Raw genomic sequence first — 21,215 nt, forward strand, 5'->3', positions numbered from 1 at the left:
GAATAAACTCCTGCATTCATGCTTTATGACAGATTTTGGAAAGCCAAACAGAGCAGCAGTCTCCCTTTTATACAGGCATTTCTGACTTTCTCATGGCTTATGACAAAGTTAAAATTATTTTCAACAGATAGTGCAGCAAACCATCAAGTAGTGAAAAAGGATTCTCAAGTCCCATGGAAAATCCTCATTTAGTGCTTCAAAGGAGCCAGGTAACTTTGTTATGACTGTGTTTGATGTAACTCTGCATAAAAAGATACCTTTTAGTATGTGTCTATGGGGAGATTTTTTTTTTTTTTTTTTGAAGTGCTATCTATTCCAGCAGCATCAATTATACTTGAACACTATTAAAATATGTTAATCCTGATTAGAAGATTTTAAACTCTTTCAAAACAGCAATGCCAAAGCACAAGTTGAGCTGAGAGATCATATTTTTTAGAAACTAAGGACTAAAAAAAGGAGGAAAAGAAAGACATGTTCAATATAGAAGACCTGAAAGCCAACTGAAAATACTCATTATGCCTGTAATAAGCTAAGAGTAAAATATTTATTTTCACAAACATATACTGTCATGGTTTTGAGAAGCAGCTGTGAGGGTAAAACACTCTTGTCACAGTCTTATAGGAAGCATGTTGTGCTCCTTCCCAAGTAACAAATTTTCACAGAACACTAGATTTTGTGTCACTAACTCTGTATTTCAATATGCCTGCATTTTCCTAATATCATGGTATATTTCAACCACAAGAGCATCACCAATATCTGTCTTTCCGCAGAAATAAATCTGTGTGACATTGTAGGAGTCTCACAAACAGGGAATACGTATTCCCAGGTCACTGAGCATGGGGCTGCCTAGCGCACAGATGAAAGGGGTAGAATTGGAAAGGGATAAATGTTATCTCTGCTGAGCTGCTGTGCAGGGAAATGGAACAGCACCAGCAAAGGAACTGAGTGCCTGCTGGACTCCAGTTATCCAACATGTCATATTGCTTGCAAGAAGCAGGGGTACACAAGGCCGTAGGTTCACCCTGTCTTAAAAAACACAAGATAAAAGACTTTGGCTGAAAAAGATCAACTCCAAACGTGTTGTGACCGACTGCATATGCCACTCCTGGTACTTCGGGGTACCACTCCAATGATAGGTATCACAAAGCAGAGGGACAGACAGATGTGTAACTACGACTCCAGCCCTCACAAATGGGCAATGTGCATCACCCTGCCATGCAATTAATTCCCTTCGGATGCACCGACACTCTTCTGTGTCACCTCTCGTGTCACCTTAGCATCACCGTGAGCTCCCCACCGAACTGCCCTCCCCGCTCCCTCTCGCTGCGGCTGCCCACGCAGACCCCTCGCCCACCTCCCCTTCCCCCGGGGGTGTGCGACCACGCGTGGCGGCCTCTCGGGGACCCCCGCCGGCCTCACTGCCCCCCGGCGAGCACCCAGCCCCGCCGTGCCGGCGGCCCCCATGACGGGCAGCGGGGCGGCGGGGGGCTGCGCGCATGCGTTGTGCCGGCGGGGCTCGGTGCTCCGCTCCCCTCCGCTCCGCTCCGCTCCAACTTGCCCCCGGCGAGGCGGCGGTGGCAGGGGAGCTGCCGGGGCCGGGATGAGGGCGGCGAGGCGGGGCGGCCCGCTGGCCCTGCGGATGCTGCCGGTGCTGCCGGTGCTGCTGGTGCTGGCCGTGGCGTGCGCGGCGCGCAGGTGAGCGGCGGAGGGGAGCGGGCGCAGGGGCCGCCGGCCGCCTCCCTTAACCCGGCTGTGCTCCTTCCCGCAGCGCCGACGAGCCCAGCAACATGTCCTACGTGAAGGAGACGGTGGACGGGCTGCTGCACGGCTACGACATCCGCCTCAGGCCCGACTTCGGAGGTGAGCCGCCCGCGCTCCCCGCGCCCCGGCCCCGCTGCCCGGGCTCCCCCTCCCCCTTCCCCCGTCTAAGCCCGGCTCCCGCATCCCCTTCCCTCCCTTCTCCCTTCCCCGCAGGGCCGCCCGTCGGTGTGGGCATGCGGATAGAGATCGCCAGCATCGACGTGGTGTCCGAAGTCAACATGGTGAGTGAGCCAAGGGCGACCGCTCGCCCCCGGGTCGGCACCTGCCTGCTCAGGGCGCTGTGCCCGAGGGAGAGCAAATCCTGCAAAGCAGCCGGGCACGTCGGGGTGCAAGGAAAAGTTGTCTGTGCTCTTGGCGTAACATTCACGTGTAGCGCTCCAGAAGTGCTCGCTGCCTTGCTCAGCATGCCTGCTACAGGTTTGAGGTTCTGGGCTTTGCTTGCAGTGTTTTGCTCTTTCCAGTGTCAGCAGCTGTCATTGGAAACCTTGGGTTTGCCTTAGCTGTAGCAGCACATGACAGATTTGCTTGATTTTTTTTCTTAATGTCAAATGATTTAAAGTTAGACACCTCGTATTGCAAGCTAACGGCATTGAATAAAAGCGTCAAAAGAAAAGAATGTGCAGCTTCTACAAATCACTCATTCCTGTAGAAGAAAAAAGCATTGTAGATTAAATACATAAGGATGTTCCCGACCCAGCTATCAAAATTAGAAAAGTCCCCCAGCTACAGGTGGGAAACGTATGGCATTTGATTTCAGTTCTGCCTCTGAAAGGAGCGTTGCTAGACATGCAGGCTTGAAGAACAAAAAATATGTCTGTACACTGCTTGCCTCGTTTGACAGTCTTTTCCCAGAAGAAACTGAAAAATCAGGTACAACTTTGAACATTTTACAGAATCATGCTGGATTAGCATGCACCCCAGGCATTTTGCTCTCACTGTCTTTTCTTGTACTGGGTCTCATGAAACTCTAAGATGCATTCTTTACATAGGGGAATGCTTATTTGGCTAAAAGAAGCTTAAAACCTTGCATTTCCATACTGTTCAGCAGTTTATTTTACTTTTTTTTTTTTTAAAAAAAAAGTATTTGTCCATTCAAAGTAATTTCTTTGTGTTTTTTTTTTTTTTTTCCCCTTGTATATTAGAGTTAATAGTTGTCATTGAAAACTGATGAAGAGAGTTTGTTTTCCTCTTTATATTTACTTTTTTTTTTCTGTTGTTTGCTCTACAAGCACAGTTCCTATTTGTATGTAACTGCTATATTTGTTAAGATTGCACCTAAGAGAGTTGGGAGGAAAGGATATTTGTCACTTTGCATGTAGCATAACAGTCTCAAGTTTCAGCTCCTGTAGTTCCTGTTACTGCTTTGTACTTTAAGGGAGGACATGATAGGGACTGTGCAGATAAGGCAGACAAAACAGAATATAAATCTTCTCCATATCAAAATAGTCAAAGAATAAAACATCTCCAAACTGTTTCTACCATCCTGAAGGAGGATTGCTGCTTCTACAAAGCAGTGTGCCCTGAGAAAGCCAAACACTGCAAACACCATCACCAAAATACCTGTTCTGAAAGGTCCAGAATATATTTCATGAAGTGTTAACACCTGAAGTCCTGTTAATACAAAGGGGAGTGGATGTGACTGTTTCCAGTGGAAATGCCAAGGGGTATGAATTGCATTGGATTTCATTGTGGTTTGCATTGCATTGCATTGCAATGGCTTGCATCATTTCTGCTTAGCTCTGACAGAACCAACATGCAACTTCCTGCATCCTTCCAATTCTTGCACAGCCTGTGGGAATGCGTAATTTGAACTTTCTAGTTTCTATTCAAGTGAATTTGCATGCTAGATGGATTTTTGGCAACTCACTATGTGCAAGGGGAAGCAGCTTGACAAAACTGATCAAAAAAGTGACAAGATGTTTTAATTTCTTAAAATTAACAATGCATCTTCACAGTGGAAGTAAGCAACCAGGTATAATTCCCAGGTATAGCCAAAAACTGGTACCTTAAGGCAAAATATGGGGAAAAAACAGTCCCCGTTTGGAATCATTCTGAAAGGGCTCTCCCATGTCACCTGTACTACATTCATACCACGTCTACAGTGTTCTTTGTCACAAGGTCTTTGTTGCTTTGTCAGAGACCATTGTATAGTCTTTTTTTTGGACAATGATCAGTAACCTCATCCATCATTGAAGAAATTAGGGTATTGCTGTCAGCTTAAGAGAAACATTCCTGCCTAGTGACATAATGCCTTATTCTAGTATTTTTTTTTTTTTTCTGAGAAAAAGAGCTTTTAAGTGTTGCAGCAACCTGTGAATCCTTTAGCTTTTCATCTTTCCTTTTAAACCCATGTCTTGTAGATTTTTTTTCCTCTCCTTAGTAAGAGGAGGAAGAGATACCATTCTATTCAGTCAGTCTCACCTAGGAGGAGTGGAGGCAGTTCTCTCATCCCTTGGCTCTCCTCAGGAATGTGAAACCTTATTTCCAGAATGGCAGAAGCAGCTATTCCAAATCATGGTACCCACTGGTGAGGTTAAACTTTCTATTTCAGTTTTAGTGCTTAAATAAGAGTAAAGTTCTTTTTGTTTGTTTGTTTGTTTTGTTTATATCTCTGTACTTCATCAGCATATTAGATGAGAATTTGTCCCGGCTGTAGGCTGTCCACCAAGTTAACAGGCAGATTTGTATGTCTGAGTAAATCCAGTCATCAGGGAAAAAAGTTGAAATATTAACAACAGAACAATTGTGAATTCTGTGAAAGCCATCTGCAATAGCTGTCTGCTCAAGTAGCTTGTTTAGGTGTAATGGCTTCTTCAAATATGCTAAGTTATTATGAATATACTCAATTAATTACAAAAAGCTCACAAAACCTTGAAGTCAACCATTCTTGCTATTTCCCCTAAGTACTCAGGCTTCATCTGTTCAGCTTTTTAAACTACATTGTTTTATGCCTGTTTGTACTGAGCTGCCATAGCAACTTTTATATAAAGATTAATTGAAGCAGTCATCCTCATGACACCTGTGTTTGGCATCGGACCCATTTGTCGTATATTGATTTTTGCAGGTAATAAGCTGAAGAGCTTGTCATACATTGAACAAGCAGAAGAAGTAGAATTTCAACGTTGTAATGACCGTTGCCCTGTTCTAATCATACCTTCTTCCTAATACACCATAAGTTTTAATCTGTTTCCATCAGATTTTCACATCCATGCTACAGTAATTGGAATTTACAAAGCATTCACTTCCAAAGGTACAAGGTGACTCTTCTGCTTTGTCTCAGTTAATGACTGTTCAGCTAATTTTCATCCATGACAGAGTTCCTTTAGAAGTATATTAGACATTTACATGAATATAAAGAGTTCATTAAGAACCATACTATGACTAAATCTATTAAGTTTCTGTGACGTGAATTGTCTGCTTTACTGTGATACCTTTACCTGATTAACAGAAGGTGCTGATTGTACATCAAGAATGAACATGGATAGTATGATTCATGGTAGTTACCTTCAAGCTTCAGGGCAAGCAAGCATATGACATATTGCTATATCTACAAGGAAACAGCTGAGAAGTAACTGGACTCTTAAAAAAAAAAAAAAGTGCGCATGCAATACATGACAATTTTCTCTCTGTTTTTCCTCCTGAGCAGTTAGTCAAACCTTTATAGTAGAGAAAAAGTAGCTGTTATGTGCTGTAAAGCTTTGAAAACCAATGCACACATTAAAGAACCTTTTATAGAGCAGTTGAGAGAGACACAAAAAATAAGCCCATTAGTTCATTTTGGGGAACTCAGTTCCTGAAGTGCCGTACTGATTTTACACTGATGATATGGATTTCATTTATGTGATACCAGATTGCAGGTTTTATGTCCCAGCAAGAAAAGAGAGACGAAAGTTTAATAGTTCTTTGGCAGAAAAGGTATAATTCTTTAGCGTCTCCACAACCAAAGTCTGTTTTACTGTTTTTCTCCCAAACAAGTCACAAATCTTGCAGAGAAGTAGGATCTCATCTTTGCTCACTATTCAGAAATCACTATCGTCTTCCCAGGGTTTCTCCTTAAGAAGCCTACCTCTTATGCTGTCAACATCCCAACTTGTTGGAAAACATTCTTGGCCCAGAAAGAATTTAGTTTAGCTTAAACCACTCATATTTGTACCCTGTGGGAAAATGGTAGATAAATAAGCCAACTATGTAGGTTTTTTTAAATCCATTTCATGCTATACCTGCCTTTCATATTCTGTCTCTTTATCTTTTCTGCCTTTATGATTATACATAAAATATAGACCTAGAAATAGACATTATCTTCTGGTGCATTTTTGACACCTTGGCTTATGCTCAATGATAATGTCATGCAGTTGTGGCACAGAGTAAACCCCTGTGTTGCGTGTGATCCCTCACATTGTCATTTCCGCATGACTGTGGTGGGTTTGGAGGACAAAGTGTCTCCCACAGCATTAACACTCCACAGCCCATGTAACCAGACATCATTTTCTACCATACTTATTTCATTTTTCCTGGAAGCAACGTAATGCTTCTCTTTTTTCCTTCAGCCTTTAGGGCTGCTCTCAGGCCTCCTACTGAAACAGTAGCTTACATTAGAAATTAAATCCAAGAGAAGTTCACCCTCCAACATACCAGGAGGTTATAGATACATTACCTTGGAGGCTTACAAACAGTTTGCTGTCTGAAGAAGTTTTTTCATAGTCCTTTTGCATCACGCATTGCCACCATAGCAGCAAATGCATTATGGCACAAAATGCACAACAGCTCCCAGAAAGATATTCATTAATATCCAGCACAACCATTTATACAGTGGACAATTTTCAAGGTAATTCCATCTTTTCATTTTTTACTGTATGTTTTCAGATACAATTATGTATTTCACCATGTTACCATATTGTAATAAATACTCAGTGTTATTTTGTTGAGGATAAATTAATGTTTTGTATTAGTAAAGAGAGGAATCAAGGTATTCAAGTGAAATATACAGCAGCTTTGTGCCCACAGCCCAGGGCATGATTTTAGCCCTCCCAGGGCTGTTGGTCTCAGGCCCTGCAATGCTACGGTTTAAAGCTTCAAGCTGGGTAAGGTTTAGAACCACTGGAAGTGTACCCGTTACTCCTGACTGGCCAGCACTCATGCATTAGACCCCAACTTTAGGAACGATAGAGAGACTTACATGTATGGGTGCAGGCTATCTTAAGGCACTTTTTGCAGGTTAAGCTGTGTTTACAGACTTCGTCAGTTTCACGCATCATCTTGTCCCTTGGTTAACTGGCTGGGTTAAGTGTCTGAGAAAGCAGCATGTTGGCTGTTGTGAATGTTAGTATAGGAAATCAGCTCTCTTGTGGAGAGTTTAGGACCCAAATTAGCATCATGAACCCCATTTCCATAGCTCTTTGCATCACAGCAGCCAAGTCTCCTTTATTTGAATCTTAAGTCTGGTACCTGGAGAACTAGAAAGTCAAATTCCTTCAGCTCACCTCATAAGGCAACAGAAGTGATCAGGGCAGACACAATGACAATAAATGCAGTTCCTTAGTCTAAATACATTTGTCTGAAGATCCTCATAGAGATTAAACTGATTTTGAAAATTGTCATAAAACTCAACAATTCTTAATGAAAATTAGCCTAGCGGTAGTGCAGAAGAAGAAGGGAGAAGTACTTTTCTGTTATATAGCAACTCTCTTGAGAAGCATGAAGGACATACAGAGGACTTGAAATGAATATTAATAGAAACATTCAGCAACTGATTTTATTTTTTTCCAGCAAATAAAGAAAAACTAATCAAGTAATAATACATAAAGGTCAGATCATTTCATCACTGTCTGTTCTGAGCAAGAGTAATTATATTAACAGTGAAACATGGAATGAATGTAGAAATAGGCAGCTTGAGGTTAAGTAGCTGGGTCATGTTATTGGATGTTTTGCTGGGTTATTTTTCATCTGAATACAGGAATAAGTGGTCCTTCAACAAAATTAACAAGTAGACAGAACGGATAAAGTGATAACTTAAATGTTGTTTCATGTGACCCAGAAAAGATAAATCTTCATTTTTTTTTGAAAATCAAACTCAACTGAGACCAGCTTCAATCAAGTATTCCAAGTTCTCTTTTTAGCCTGACAGGCATAATACTTCACATGTTCCCTTATTTCAAGGTTTAAACAAACTAGCTATTAATGCCCCTCATAGAAAAGAAATGATTCTTTTATTATTAGATGGACAACTCTCCCATCTCCCTCAATTATTTCTCTCTCTGGCCACTGTAGGTGGCTTACCCTTACTTCCTAGCATTTCTCAAGGGCTGATAAGCTCAGTTCTGACCCTCGTACATCATCTTTTAGCCCTAATTTTAAACCTGATGCCACAGGGCATCCTGACACATCTGTAGTCCAGCTAAATGATATAACTCATGTAGAGCCTGCATTTGTGAAGACAAAAGATAAGATGGTCACACTTCCCATTTGTTTAAAACATATTTCAGAATACAGCCATACAACACAAATTTTTAACATTTGTTGGTAAGGTGCTTCTTTCCTTCTTTCTCCCGAGCCTGGAGTAAAAAATAAAATAAAATAAAACAAAAAATAAGTCTGAAATACAGTGCTATTACTGTGATGAACTGTCAGAAATACCTGGAAGGGAAAGGACCATATGATTTCTTAAGCATTCCACCAAACACTTATCCTGCCAGCTTTGTTTCCTGAAATCTACAGTTAATCCTATCACAATCGGACCTGCAATGAGATGTGACTTCCAGATACATGGATGAAAAAATCCAGGCTCTTGCCGAGCATGCCCTGTTTTGTGCATCTGCATCAAACAATGTGCCTATGCTGTGACCGCTGAAAACTTACAGACTGGGTGGCTGTTAGCCTGTACAAACTCCACAGTTGAGCAGCACAAACATTTTGAGAACATTCAGGGTCCCAAATGATCCTTTAGTAACAGAATGGTCAACAATTCACACAAAGGACCCGTTCCCCAAAATTGTCCTTTTCCCAAAAAGAGAAAAATACCTCTATAAAATACAGAGTTTTTCCAGGAACCTGAAAAATGTTTCTTTTTGTGTGGGTGGGTGTGGTTGTGTAGGCAGGTAGGTAGGACAGGGCAGGGGCCTTAATTAAAAGTTTGTATTTTTATTTTCCCCATTTTCATTGCCTTTTTATTTCTGAATCTGAAAAGGTGAGAATATCAGGAACTCCCACAGTGAACATTTGTCTTCATAAGGAGATTTAAGGGACGCTTTTCAAATGGCTGCAAAATTTAGTGATTTTTTTTTTTTTATCAGCTTTACTTTGTACTTTATGCCTGAAGAGTTTTTTGTACTTCTTCTAGGCTGTTTTCATAAATTCTCTTCCAACTAGCAGTTCAGGAAAGACCTGGAGCTAAAACCGTGCACCCAGAAGAAGGAACAGTCACACCACCAGTTCTCCCTGAAGTGTGAAAAGATCCTTACCCTCAGGTAGCACCAAAAGACTTGCTCCTTTTCTCAGGATGCCAAGTAGTCTGAGACAACAGCTGAAACTGTTAAATCAAACCCAGGGATTTCCATCACTCATCAGCATCCCCAGCTGCTGTGTTTTGTGGGGTGCTGTATTCCAAACAGCAGCTGCTGAGAAGAGTTCTTTGTGATGTCTTATTCCCCATAGCTACATAATCTGTATTTTAAAACATCAATGAAGCCTGAGAAACTAACTATAAGGGCATCTCTCAGGTGGTGAAAGAGTCCAAGATGACTTTCAGAAAGATTTTGTTCTTTAATGCTTTTTAAGGCTCCTTTTTTTCTTCAAGAAAAATAATTATGAATCTAAAGGTATGCATCTTTGTGATTGTAGAATTCCTCTTCCCTCACAGGAAATACTGCCTGTAATGCTGGCAGCACTCCAGAAAGTGTATTATAATTAAATTACTTCTACCCCTAAGGCAAGACTGCTGCAAATATTTTCACCAGGAAATCTGTAGTAGTAGTCTGAATAATCCAGTGGAATAACACCAGATTTTAACAGCAGTTTGTTTCAACCTTTCTCTAAGCACTAGCTCTGTATTAAGATTTACATGGGCTGGAGAAGGTGGATATGATTTTTTTTGTGTATCAAGCTTGACAATGTCCTTTCAAGAGTAAAAGGCTGGGTTTGGCCAAAGCAGTGTCACACTGATTTGCTCCATCCTCTGCTGGGGCAAATCCTTGATTGCTTGTGTTATGTCATGGACAGGTAAAAGGTGGTCTAAAAGACACAGAGGCATCTTCTAGAAAGTTGTATTATCACACAGGCATCCACCTCATAGCAAGAGTGAGTTGTAAGGTTTTAAATACTGTAGATTGCATAGTTTCAAAGCGAAGATTAATGGTTTCAGACTGCCAAACTTAATTAAAGGTTGGAATAAATGTTCTCCATTAAGATTCATCAATCCATTTGGCTGAGATTGAAGAATTTCACTTGTGTCTTTTTAAATTGTCTATAGAAAAAAATGAAGAGATAGCAAAGTTAAAACTGCTGAAACAGACACATGGTGTCTAAATATTGTTCAGGATCTTAATTATATTAAAAGAGGAGTGCAGTTAATTTCCCATCATAATTTTATGCTGAAGAACCTCTTAATTGCAGCTGAAGTAAAATGAGTACCAGTCAGCTGCAGGTAGATGCATTCATGCTTGTGTGTCTCAGGAGCTTTTGGGCAGCACCAGTCCCCACAAGCGCTGAGGACTCTGGTCCCATCCAAGGGGACCAGATGCTGATGGCCTCGCTGGTTTTAAGGAGTATACTCATGGATGAAATGTCTCACACCAGTAAAATCAAGTTCGTGTTAGTTTTACAAACTCAACAGTTTGTTCAGCAGTTTGTAGGAGCAATCCAGCTTTCCAGTTTATGGCAGTTTTAAACCGTTGTTTCACTACAATTTTCTGTGTAATTACTCTTCAACATGAACAAATAACCAAGCCTGGAATGATACCCCTTCCTCTGTGTTCTTCCATGCTGATTTATCCTCTCTTTGACCAATTTGTTTGTAAAATATTCACTCTGAATACCAATACACTGGTCAAGGAGAGGACATAGGCGAGCTTCAAAGACTTCATAAATGTATTGCACTTCACAGGCAGCGTGCAGCTTTGTTACTGGCTTCCTATGACGGCAACAAAACATGGGATTAGCAGCCACCTGTAAATTACAGATTTATTTTATCTATTGTGCCAGGTCTGACTAGAAAAAAAAAAAAAAGAAAGAAAAAAAAAAAAAGAGTAAGCTGCAAAACATCAATAACACACTGGGAATCAAATCTGCAATGACAGACTTCACAGCTCGTTAAATGCTGTGTGGATTCCTGCACTAATAGGAAGCAAATACAGTGTCATTGTGGTATCAATTGAAAATGAATCTCGCATAGAAATCTTTTCAGTTCTCACTGTCAAGAGAAATGGCTTTGTTTTCTAGAAGCTCATGAGTAGCATATATTACTGAGATCTCAAGGAATAACACATTCTTTCCCTTTAGCTACTCCTAGCAGAAATTCACAGTAAGCACAAAGCAGATTATTACAATGTCCAGCATAATTCAGAAAACACAATATAAATACAAACAGCAAAATAGACACCATTTCGCTCAAAGCAATTTTCCCAGTTCTTCTCACCAACACAACGTGGTCCGTCAGAGTTGCTCTCAGAGGAAATTTTTGCACCAGATCAAATTATCAGTTCATTGAGCCAATTTCAAATATGAAACTAAAAATTTTGCTTCATGCTGGAGTGTATCATCCTGATGGGCAAAATGGTCTGTATATTTTATCATGCCAATTCTGAAAACATAACACAAATCCTCCACTATTTCCCTCCCAGAACCTAATAAACCTCGTAAAAATAATAAATTTTACACTGTTCTACCGTTTAGCACCAGGGAAATAGCACTGCCAGAGACATAATAGGGTAATGTGGTCCATGTCCAACCACTGCCCTTCTGTGGGTTTGATCTATCATATAATCATAGATTCATTAAGGTTGGAAAAGACCTCCAAGATCATCTAGTCCAGCCATCCTCCTGACTGCTCAATCTCTCACTGGAACAGTTGTAGCTCCTAGGAGAGGGACCGCTAAGAGGAAATAGCAGTTATGGGATGCACAGCATGAGTCAAGATTTCTCAAGAATAACATGATCCTGCACTGTCATGGGCAGTGTTGGTCTCCAGCCATTTTGCAGTGTGACATGGCTACAGCATTGTTACACTTCTGACTATAAAACACTACTTATGGTTTTCTGTCTGTTTTTTTGTTTGTTTGTTTGTTTGTTTTGTTTTGTTTTGTTTTGTTTTTGTTTTGTTTTGTGCCTTCACAGTTGCAGTAAGCATTCCAGGTTGTCAAAGAATAGATGCTAAATAGGTTGTGAGTTACTTGTAAAGTGATTGATATTAATTCTTCTACTCATCATCTACCTGAGAGCAGTAACAGTAAGTGCAGTACTGGCAAAGAGCAGCAGAGCAGCCAGCAATATCCTTGGTATTAGGTGTTTAGTTCTCACATCTGCAGAATCCAAGAAGCCATAAGCAATTAAATGACAGGACAGCTCCAGAACACTACCTCCTCTCAGAACATAACATAGGACAAGGCAACACCTAGGAATGACCTAGGAATGCTTCTCATTGAGTTGTCGAATATTGTTGGTTTTTTTTTTCCTCAAAACAATGAGAGAAGGAAAGAGAAAATAGGTACATATTTTTTCTCTGTTCATGAGTCACTTTTTCTGTTTAGGTAATTTTTCTGCTTATAGCTATGCTCCTTCCACAGCAGGATAGCTATCAAGCTACTATCTTACTGGAAACAAATACATTTTTTGAAGATTAGATATTAATCTGCAGATGATTCAGACATGTATTGTTCAGGCAAGCTTATTACATGTGTTTAGTACAGGACCTGGTGGCTTCAATGCCTTTTGCACAGCTTGTGTTCTGAAATCCAGGCAACCCTGGCACTTCAGATCACAGACAACCATTGCAAGAGGAGCTGCTGACAACCTGTTGGTCCAGGGAACAACGTCAGCACCTGACCTGCAGGGGATGACTGCTGGCTCAGCAGGGACCCCGCTGATCTCATGGCAGTTCAGCTGTCATGACAGATGGACAGTTCTTTTCACTGTTACTTAAAACAGGAATATCATGGTTTAGGTCAGTTTGTATAGGACTATATAGAGCCTCTTTCCTAAAAGAATACAGTGCACTCAGACATTTTATATAAATTTGTGGTTTGTTGTGTTTCCAAGGATATTTGTGGGACTAAAAGGGAGGTTGGACTAAAGCAGGCAGCTCTACCATCCTCAGTTGTTGTTTGGTTTTTATGTTTCATTTTTTGGTGTGTGTTTTGTTTTTTTTTTTCTCATCCAAATGATTACAGTTATGGAGAGTTCATCACAATACTATGGATAAGGATTAAAAAAAATACAGAGCTACGTACATAACTGAAAACATTATGAATCCACAAAACTTAGAAGGATGCACAATTTTGCTCTTCTTATGTCCAAGCAAATGGCAAGTCAGTATTTCATATGCATTCCAGTTACAGAAGCAATCACCGTAACACTTCGCAACATTCAAGAACTCTGAAAAAGAACATGAGACAAACTTTTGGCAATAGTAAATCAATGTCAATTTGGAATTAATACACTTTGACTGAAATATTTTAATTCTAGTATTTAGCTATATCCATGTGCTATTGGATCATCTTTTATAGAGATTCCATAGAAGAAAAAATGATGTGTTTGAAACTTAAGTAGGGAAAAAGGAATTCTCAACTATTAGCTGTTCTTCCACTAAATATCAATTCAATGGACTCTTCTGGAGTACATAGATTATAAAAGCATCCAGGCTACATGGTCCTTAGGTTAATTTCCACTGAAATTGATGAGGATGTGTCAGTGATCAATCAAACCCATCTTAGGCTGATCATACATTTCTGCCATAATTGCGTTTTCTTGCAAAATACCTAACATTCATAAGCTCGGAACAAACTGAACTGTCCTGAACACACATAGCCATCAAGGAAAACTTTTCAAAATACTGAATTTCTATGCTAAAGATGCTGAGAAGATCTAAATATCAAAATGCAAAACAAATGAAAATGAGGAAGTGAGAAAAAAAAAGAACCCTTTATCATTCTCTGTCATTTCAGTCTTGGCTTGCAGACAGCTTGGTTTTCCATGCAGCTTTTTTACAATTTCCCTGCTGCTATATTCATCCATCCTAACCTAACATTTAAATGTTGGTATAAGAAGTTATTCTGACAGTAATCTGAGATCTCAGTCTCCCTAGTCTACACTGAGTCAGCTCCAGTGAAAATAAAAATGAATGTGAACAACCAACTATGCATGTTGGGCCGTGTTGGATCAAGTCCAGAGAAGGCCTATGAGGATGATCAGAGGGCTAGAACACATCTTCTGTGAAGAGAGGCTGAGAGAGCTGGGGTTTTTCAGCCTGGAGAAGAGAAGGTTCCAGGGAGACCTTATAACAGCCTTCCAGTGCCTAAAGGTTGCCTACAGGAAAGCTGGGGAGGGCTTCGTGGTCAGGAGTGTAGTGATAGAACAAGGGGTAATGGTTTTAAACTAAAAGAGGGCAGATTAGATTATATATAAGAAAGAAATTCTTTACTCAGAGGGTGGTGAGGCACTGGCACAGGTTGCCCAGAGAAGCTATGGATGCCCCATTCCTGGAGGTATTCAAGGTCAGGTTGGATGGCACTTTGGGAAACCTGATCAGTATTTGCAAGGGGGTTTTGAACTAGATGATCTTTAAGGCCCCTTCCAACAAAAACCATTCTATGATTCTATGATTCTATGATTCTTTTATTATTCACACCCACAACTACATTATCAGCATGATGTAAGCTTTAAAAGTCATGAGAATCTCTGGCATTATGTAAGCTTTAAAAGTCATAAGTGAGAATCTCTTCCATTCTCTGTATAGATATGTAATTTTTTATTTTATTTGTATATTTTTCTTTAAATAAATAAATTAGGGTAGGTCTACCATTTGGGGAATTACATGGATGTTAATTCTTCTGCGTCCCAGCAACTGTGACTGTCATTGTAACAGCGGAGCGAAGCTGTCAGGGAAGGTCACAGTTCCAGAAGAAAAGGCAGTCAGTAATTCAGCTAGCTTGGGACAGGCACAGAGAGCATTTTGGATGGCAGTGCAGAAACCTTACATTTGGGTTCGTATTCAGCAGGAGACCAGTGCCTGCAGTGGTCAAATATTGCATTATAGAAAAAAAGACAACCGGCTCAGGGGTGAGGCCCGTGGTGGAACCATAGGGTCAATTTCTGTCCCTTACAAAAATATCAGACATAGTAATTCCTCTGGCCCTCAGTCCCTCCTCTGTTGTCATTCCTGCCTCACGGGGATATTATGAGCATTAAACCCAGTGTATGAGCATTTATTTGGACAGTGGGCAAGCTTCTGCATACTCAGATGAAAAGAAAAGGCATACAGCCTGTAGCTAAAAAAGAACATATCCCCTGTGACCAGTGATTTCAACAGAGCATCATGGCTTATGACCCAGCTGGTCTGTTCCTACATCTCTAAAATGGTATTCTTGTGGTACTGACAGGAATTTATTTCTTACTTACCTAGTGAGAAATCCCAAGACAGCACAAGATGTTGCATGGTAATTACATTTTCCTCAGTGGAATTACTGAATGACATATTGTGATATATCAAGAGGCAACTGTGAATTTAACTTGAGTCAGCACAGTAGACTTTACCCAGTACAGTATGTTTCCAGATGAACATAGTGTGAGTGCAAGAATAAAGTTACTGAATACCTCACAGCATCATGCATCCTCTGTCAGCATTAGCTTTCAAAACACGCCTGGGTCTGGGCTGCCTTGGTAACACTGTGTATTCATTATTTGTTTAGCTTACATATTCACTTTAAGAACATATTGTTTGCAGAATGGATTCACAGGAGAAGGTAATAACAACACTAATTTGTAAGAAGAATCAGGCATGTCAAAGCACAAAACTTACAGTTTCTTTCTATTTACTCTTTGATGCCACTAACTTCTTGTTTCTTAAGTAAGCAACAAGCATGGCTATTCTGTAAATAGGCTATTTAATTTCATTAAATTTCAGGTTTGCCCAGTGTTTGAGTTGTGACAACAATATGTAACAGCAGAGAATATGTAACAGCAGAGGGCTCTGCTGATCATTAAAGAGGCTGGTGAATTTTCATATGTATCCCTGAGGGTCTTAATGCCTTTTGCAAGAAATTGCAAGGGTGGTATTTGGGGAGGAAGATGCAGTACTGCAAAAAGGTGGATATTGAGCTTTAGTTCCTGGATAGATGAGCAGTTCACATACTTTAGTCCCAAAATATTGCTCCTGATGTGCTGTAATGAGATCTGAGCATGGCAGTGCTGAATATCTTCAGTTGGTATCAGTCTGCTTACCAGGGAGGTAATGCAGGTTGCTTGAAGTGACTAGGAGAAAAGTTTCCCCCCCTCCTTCTCTAAATAACTTGGTTGGAAGATCCTCTGTCTCTCCATTAATGCTATAGTACAGTCTATCTTCCCCTAACACAGGAAGATAAGGTTAGTCAGTTTAAAGACCTAGAGAAAGACCTTTTTTTTTTTTTTCTTGCTTTATAATCTGTTACTCCTTTAATTCAAAAGAAGCAACGCTTTTTCCCCCAACAGTCCTTAACCTCATGATTCAAGCATTACCAGACCAGTTCCACAAAGTAATTCAGAGCCCCTGAAAGCTGTATGGGTTTTAGATGTGGTTTGGCAGTAAAAGAGCTCCTCAGACTCATTCTCTTGACCATGTCTACTATACAGAGCAGTCAAAGGCAAGAGAAGATAATATGGCTGGTGCTATGACTGGTGTGTGCCAACTGAAAAATTTCAGGTACTTGGCAAGAAATCCAAAAAACTGAGTAAACTGGCATTGTATCTGCATAAATGTAGTGAACAAGTAACAAGACCTAAGCAAGTACAATGTGCTCAGATCCATGACAAAAAACTGCTACATTTGTTACGACAAAAGGGTAGAAATCATAGTAAAATAAAAAAGTTTTCTTATCTAGTCCATCTACTGTGTGAGTGTGATACTGCCCTACACTGGGTATTTTCTGTGCTTATTTACTGTGAAAGACGCCAGGAAGTAAAATGGGATCATTGCTGTGCAGTCCTTCCATATCTCAGTCAGGGGATTCCTCATGTCTCTGGGACATTGTTTCTCCTAAATTCACTTTATGGCTTTATATCACATTTCTCAGTACCTGCTCCTTTCAGATAAGGGTAAGTCATTTTGTGTCCTTTGTTTTGCACCCATAATTCTTCTAAAATAAGTCACTTCTCACAAATTCGTCTTGTATGTGATATGCCTGAGCTCAATGGCCATTTTAGTTATTTTAAAGTTAATGAAACAGCTTGTCACATCATGTACACAGCCTGCATAAGGATCTGCCGTCTGCAGACTGGAAATGCATGGTTGGCTTCTTTGCTGCTCCCTAGGTTTATTTTCATATGGGTAACAGGGAAGAGTTAACAACTCTTAAGTAATGTCATTCTTTATGTGAGTAGTCCAATTTAGAGTCGTAGTTTTCAGTATGAATTGACGTTGGATCAGAAGCCCTTCTCACTAACACCAATATAAATCCTGCTGTTTTTAATTCCATTAATTATATTTCATTAATTATATTTTATTAATTTGGTTATCTTGCTTTTTTTTTTTTTTTTTTTTTTTTTTTTTTAAGTCTAAGCAATCTTAGCTAAATATACCAGCATCCTTAGCTACAATATCTAATTTAATACATGATATCCAGTTTGGTCCATGTCAAGTTAGCTTTTTCATAGAGGTCATTTGCAGAAATATTGGTACATCCCATCCATCCCAGGGATACACAGCACCTTGGAAAGTTGTGTCATGAATAGCAGTTGAACAACACTGAGCTAAGTGATTTACACTAAAATCTTCTGTTCAAAGAGCTAAGAATAAGGTCAAGATGCTTTATCACACAAGATGCTCCCCTTGCATAAATTACTTACGTTTCCAGGTACTGTGGTTTAGGTGAGATTTGAAACAATGTCTGTGAGATAAGGCTGGAGATAAAATGCTTTGACCACTTAGTCTGGGTTTTATTACAGACATGAAACAAATGAATTTATGGAGAGGCGGTATATTTTCCACAGCATAGCTGCTAGTAGATAGGCAACTTCTGTATTGCTTTCCACATGAGTGCCACAAATGGTTTATATGCAAGCCTGAGTAAAAATATGTTACAAGAAGATAAGTAAACACACATTTTCTAATGTCAGCAATCCAGTTCATTTTCTCAGGGTTGGGTTTTCCATTGAGTAGGCAGCAATAGGCAGCCACAAAGTGATATATGTATTTTTCATAGTCAATATCTTTTGTTCTGATACATGAGATATGCAGGCTGAGGGCTCACCAGGTGTCCAATTCATTTGCATGGAGGTAAGCAAACCGAACACCTGCATGGCAGATGAGAAGGAGGACTTCTGGCAGAGAGCAGGAAGATATCCAGCTGGATTTTAGTTATGGGCTTGCTAAAATTGGCCTGTGCTTTGAGAGACACTTTGGATGAAATTTGATAGTTTTTATCTAGTTCCAGGGAGAAAATTATGACATTTTGAAATGGCACTGAAAGCAGAGAAAGTAAATGGTGAATGAATCTTCAGCCCAGACAGCAAGGCATAGCATAGACCCAGATTGACAACAGTGCTTTAAAAAGAAATAAAGAAAAAAAAAAAAGACAAAAAAAAAGCAAAAAAAAAATATATAAAAAAGCAATCTTCTCTCCAGAATGTCTGGGTTTTATGAGGGTGGAAGGTATGTTTCTCCAAAGTACATTATAAGCATCAAGCAAGAGTTTTTTTCTCACTTTAACATGGGATGATCTGATAACTTGATAGCAGATATGGGCAATTTCATAGTTTCTTTGTACTCTTGATATACCCAGACAGTCTTACTGAAAATTGTATTCATAGTCAACAATAAAAAAGAAACACAATCAATGAAACATATTTCAGAAATGATCTACAGAAAACATATGTAGATAACATGCTAGTAAATACTTAGAGCTTTCCAGAGTTGAAGGCGAATACCAGATAGCACAATCAAATTTTAAAAAATAAACTACATTTTTCATTAAAGTGAAAGATGGTTTCTGATAAAATAAATCTCTCAGAAGATGTAACATTAAAAACTAAATAAAAAAATCTTTTTCATCAATTTATGTTAGCAGATGAAATCTCTACTATTTGTACATCAGTAAACACAGTACAATCAAAACAGAAATATGAAATCACAGAGTCGTAGAATCATTAATGTTGGAAAAGACCTCCAAGATCAACTGGTGCTACCATTCTCCTACCAATATTACCTACTAGACCATGTCCCTAAGCACCACATCCAACCTTTCTTTAAATGCCTCCAGGGACGGTGGTGCCACCACATCCCTGGGCCACCGGTCCAAATTCCTGACTATTCTTTATGATAATAAATGTCTCCTGATTTAGAATCCGAACCTCCCCTAGCACAACTTGAGGCCATTCCCTCTGGTCCTATCACTAGTTATCTGTGAGAAGAGGCCAACCCCCAGCTCCCCACAACTTCCTTTCAGGCAGTTACAGAGAGCAATAAGGTCTCCCCTAAGCCTCCTCTTCTCCAGACTATACAACCCCAGCTCCCTCGGCTGATCCTCATAGGACTTGTGTTCCAGGCCCTTCACCAGCTTCGTAGCCCTTCTCTAGACACGCTCCAGGGCCTCAATGTCCTTCTTGTAGTGAGGGTCCCAAAACTAAACACAGTACTTGAGGTGCGGCCTTACCAGAGCTGAGTACAGGGGGGACGATCACCTCCGTTGTGCTGCTGGCTACAAATAGAGGATCAGCTTCTGTTAAGGTAGTTCTCTTTCACCAATTCAAGTTGTTTTTACTTTATACAAAACTTTACTGTTTTACGTTTAACCAAATGAGAAAGGATTGCCAAGAAAATTTCCCTTCAAAAGAGAACTCTCCCCACTCTGCTGTCGCATGGCTCCCATATCCTTTGCTGCATCAGCAAATCACATGAAAAAAATAAATAAAACTGGTGTTTCAAAGTGCTGAGGTGTTCAGCTCAAGAACTGTGTAAGTAGTTTAGGAAGGAGAATTTGGACAGAGTTATGATGGAGAAAACACTACCCTGAAGAATGCTTCATGAACTGCTTAATTTATTAAGTGATCAGCATTAACCTTAACATAAAGCCCAGCAAAATGCTTAGGGACTTGTTGTTATTGGAGAATGGAATGGAATAAACTAAAGCATGACTTTATTCTCTGTTGTTGTATAGGTACAGCAAAAGGGAAATGCACAGACATCTTCCCAAAGTTGAAAATGAGCCTTGTAGTGCTCCACCATGATTATGAACAGAATGTATTAGCTTTGGAACAGAAATATATTCATATTTCTTCTTGGTCTAGAAAGTGTTTTGTGGATAGACAGTGTCCACTTGTTTTTTAAACCAGTCAGTACCAACAACTGAGCAAGATACTAAGCAGAGTGGTATGAAATTCACTGTTTACATAGTGTTCCATGGTAAAAAAACAATGAATTCACAACTGTGGGCTAAACCATAAATGAAAACATAAGGCAGTACAGAAATCCTGCACGTTTTGTAAGCCACTCCTTCTGTGTTGGTGGCAACCATTGTTTCTTTTGCATGGCACTGTGTTTGAAATGGATGTTACTTGTTTTCCCTCATATGGGATCCTCTGGATAATTTTCCAGTTACCATTTCCTACTGACAAATTGCCCCAAAATCATGAATCTATCCCTTGTCTCCCACAATAGCTACTTGCAGCTGTTAGAATAGAAGAGTTGATCAACAACAGGAGAACTGTGACTGTATTGCACAAAGCTCCCCAAGCAATGCAACCTTTGAAAATAATGTCTTGGGAAAAAAATAAATCACTCCCAGAAGAGATAAGAATGACTGGCTTGACTGGCTACAGTTACTTAAACATTTGGAAAAAGCTTAGACAATGTGATGAGTCAGGCAGAGAAATGATAGGAGATAATAAGGAACTGCACAGGATAGTGATCAAGGACATCGTATGTAATGTTGTTGGAGATCATATAAAAGTAAGTATTAGTCTTTCTGAACAAGGATTAGAAAGGAAAGCTGTTTTTTAGCTGAGATTCTTGCTAGCCTAATTCAATCGGTAAATCAGCTGTAAAGTTGCAATTATGTTTTATCTAGCTATAGTATTTTCCTTTGCTGAAGATTTGACCTTTCCAACATTACAAGTTATGACAACATCCAACAGATTTATTATTATCAATTCACTATGAGATTTTATGGTATCTCTGATTTCATTTTAAAAGCGGAGTTATCGTAAGTGAACCTCAC

The 21,215-nt window shown here is 39.9% G+C and overlaps 1 protein-coding gene across 3 annotated transcripts in view; it reads left to right on the forward strand.

Moving 5' to 3' along the window:
* Positions 1-1,376: 1,376 nt before the first annotated feature.
* Positions 1,377-21,215, forward strand: part of GABRB1 (gamma-aminobutyric acid type A receptor subunit beta1) — a 128,038-nt gene continuing 108,199 nt past the window's right edge. For 2 of the 3 annotated variants that reach the window (XR_011095920.1, XR_011095919.1), the window contains exons 1-3: positions 1,381-1,695; positions 1,769-1,860; positions 1,975-2,042. Coding sequence is in view for 1 of the 3 variants with exons in the window: in XM_068680265.1 (XP_068536366.1) it covers positions 1,463-1,695; positions 1,769-1,860; positions 1,975-2,042 (393 nt within the window). In the remaining 2 variants the exon portion in view is untranslated. Of the gene's footprint in view, positions 1,696-1,768; positions 1,861-1,974; positions 2,043-21,215 lie in introns of all 3 variants that reach the window. The other variant, XM_068680265.1, reaches the window with a different exon arrangement.

This window comes from Anas acuta, chromosome 4, assembly GCF_963932015.1.
Source record: "Anas acuta chromosome 4, bAnaAcu1.1, whole genome shotgun sequence".
NCBI classification, from domain to species: domain Eukaryota; kingdom Metazoa; phylum Chordata; class Aves; order Anseriformes; family Anatidae; genus Anas; species Anas acuta.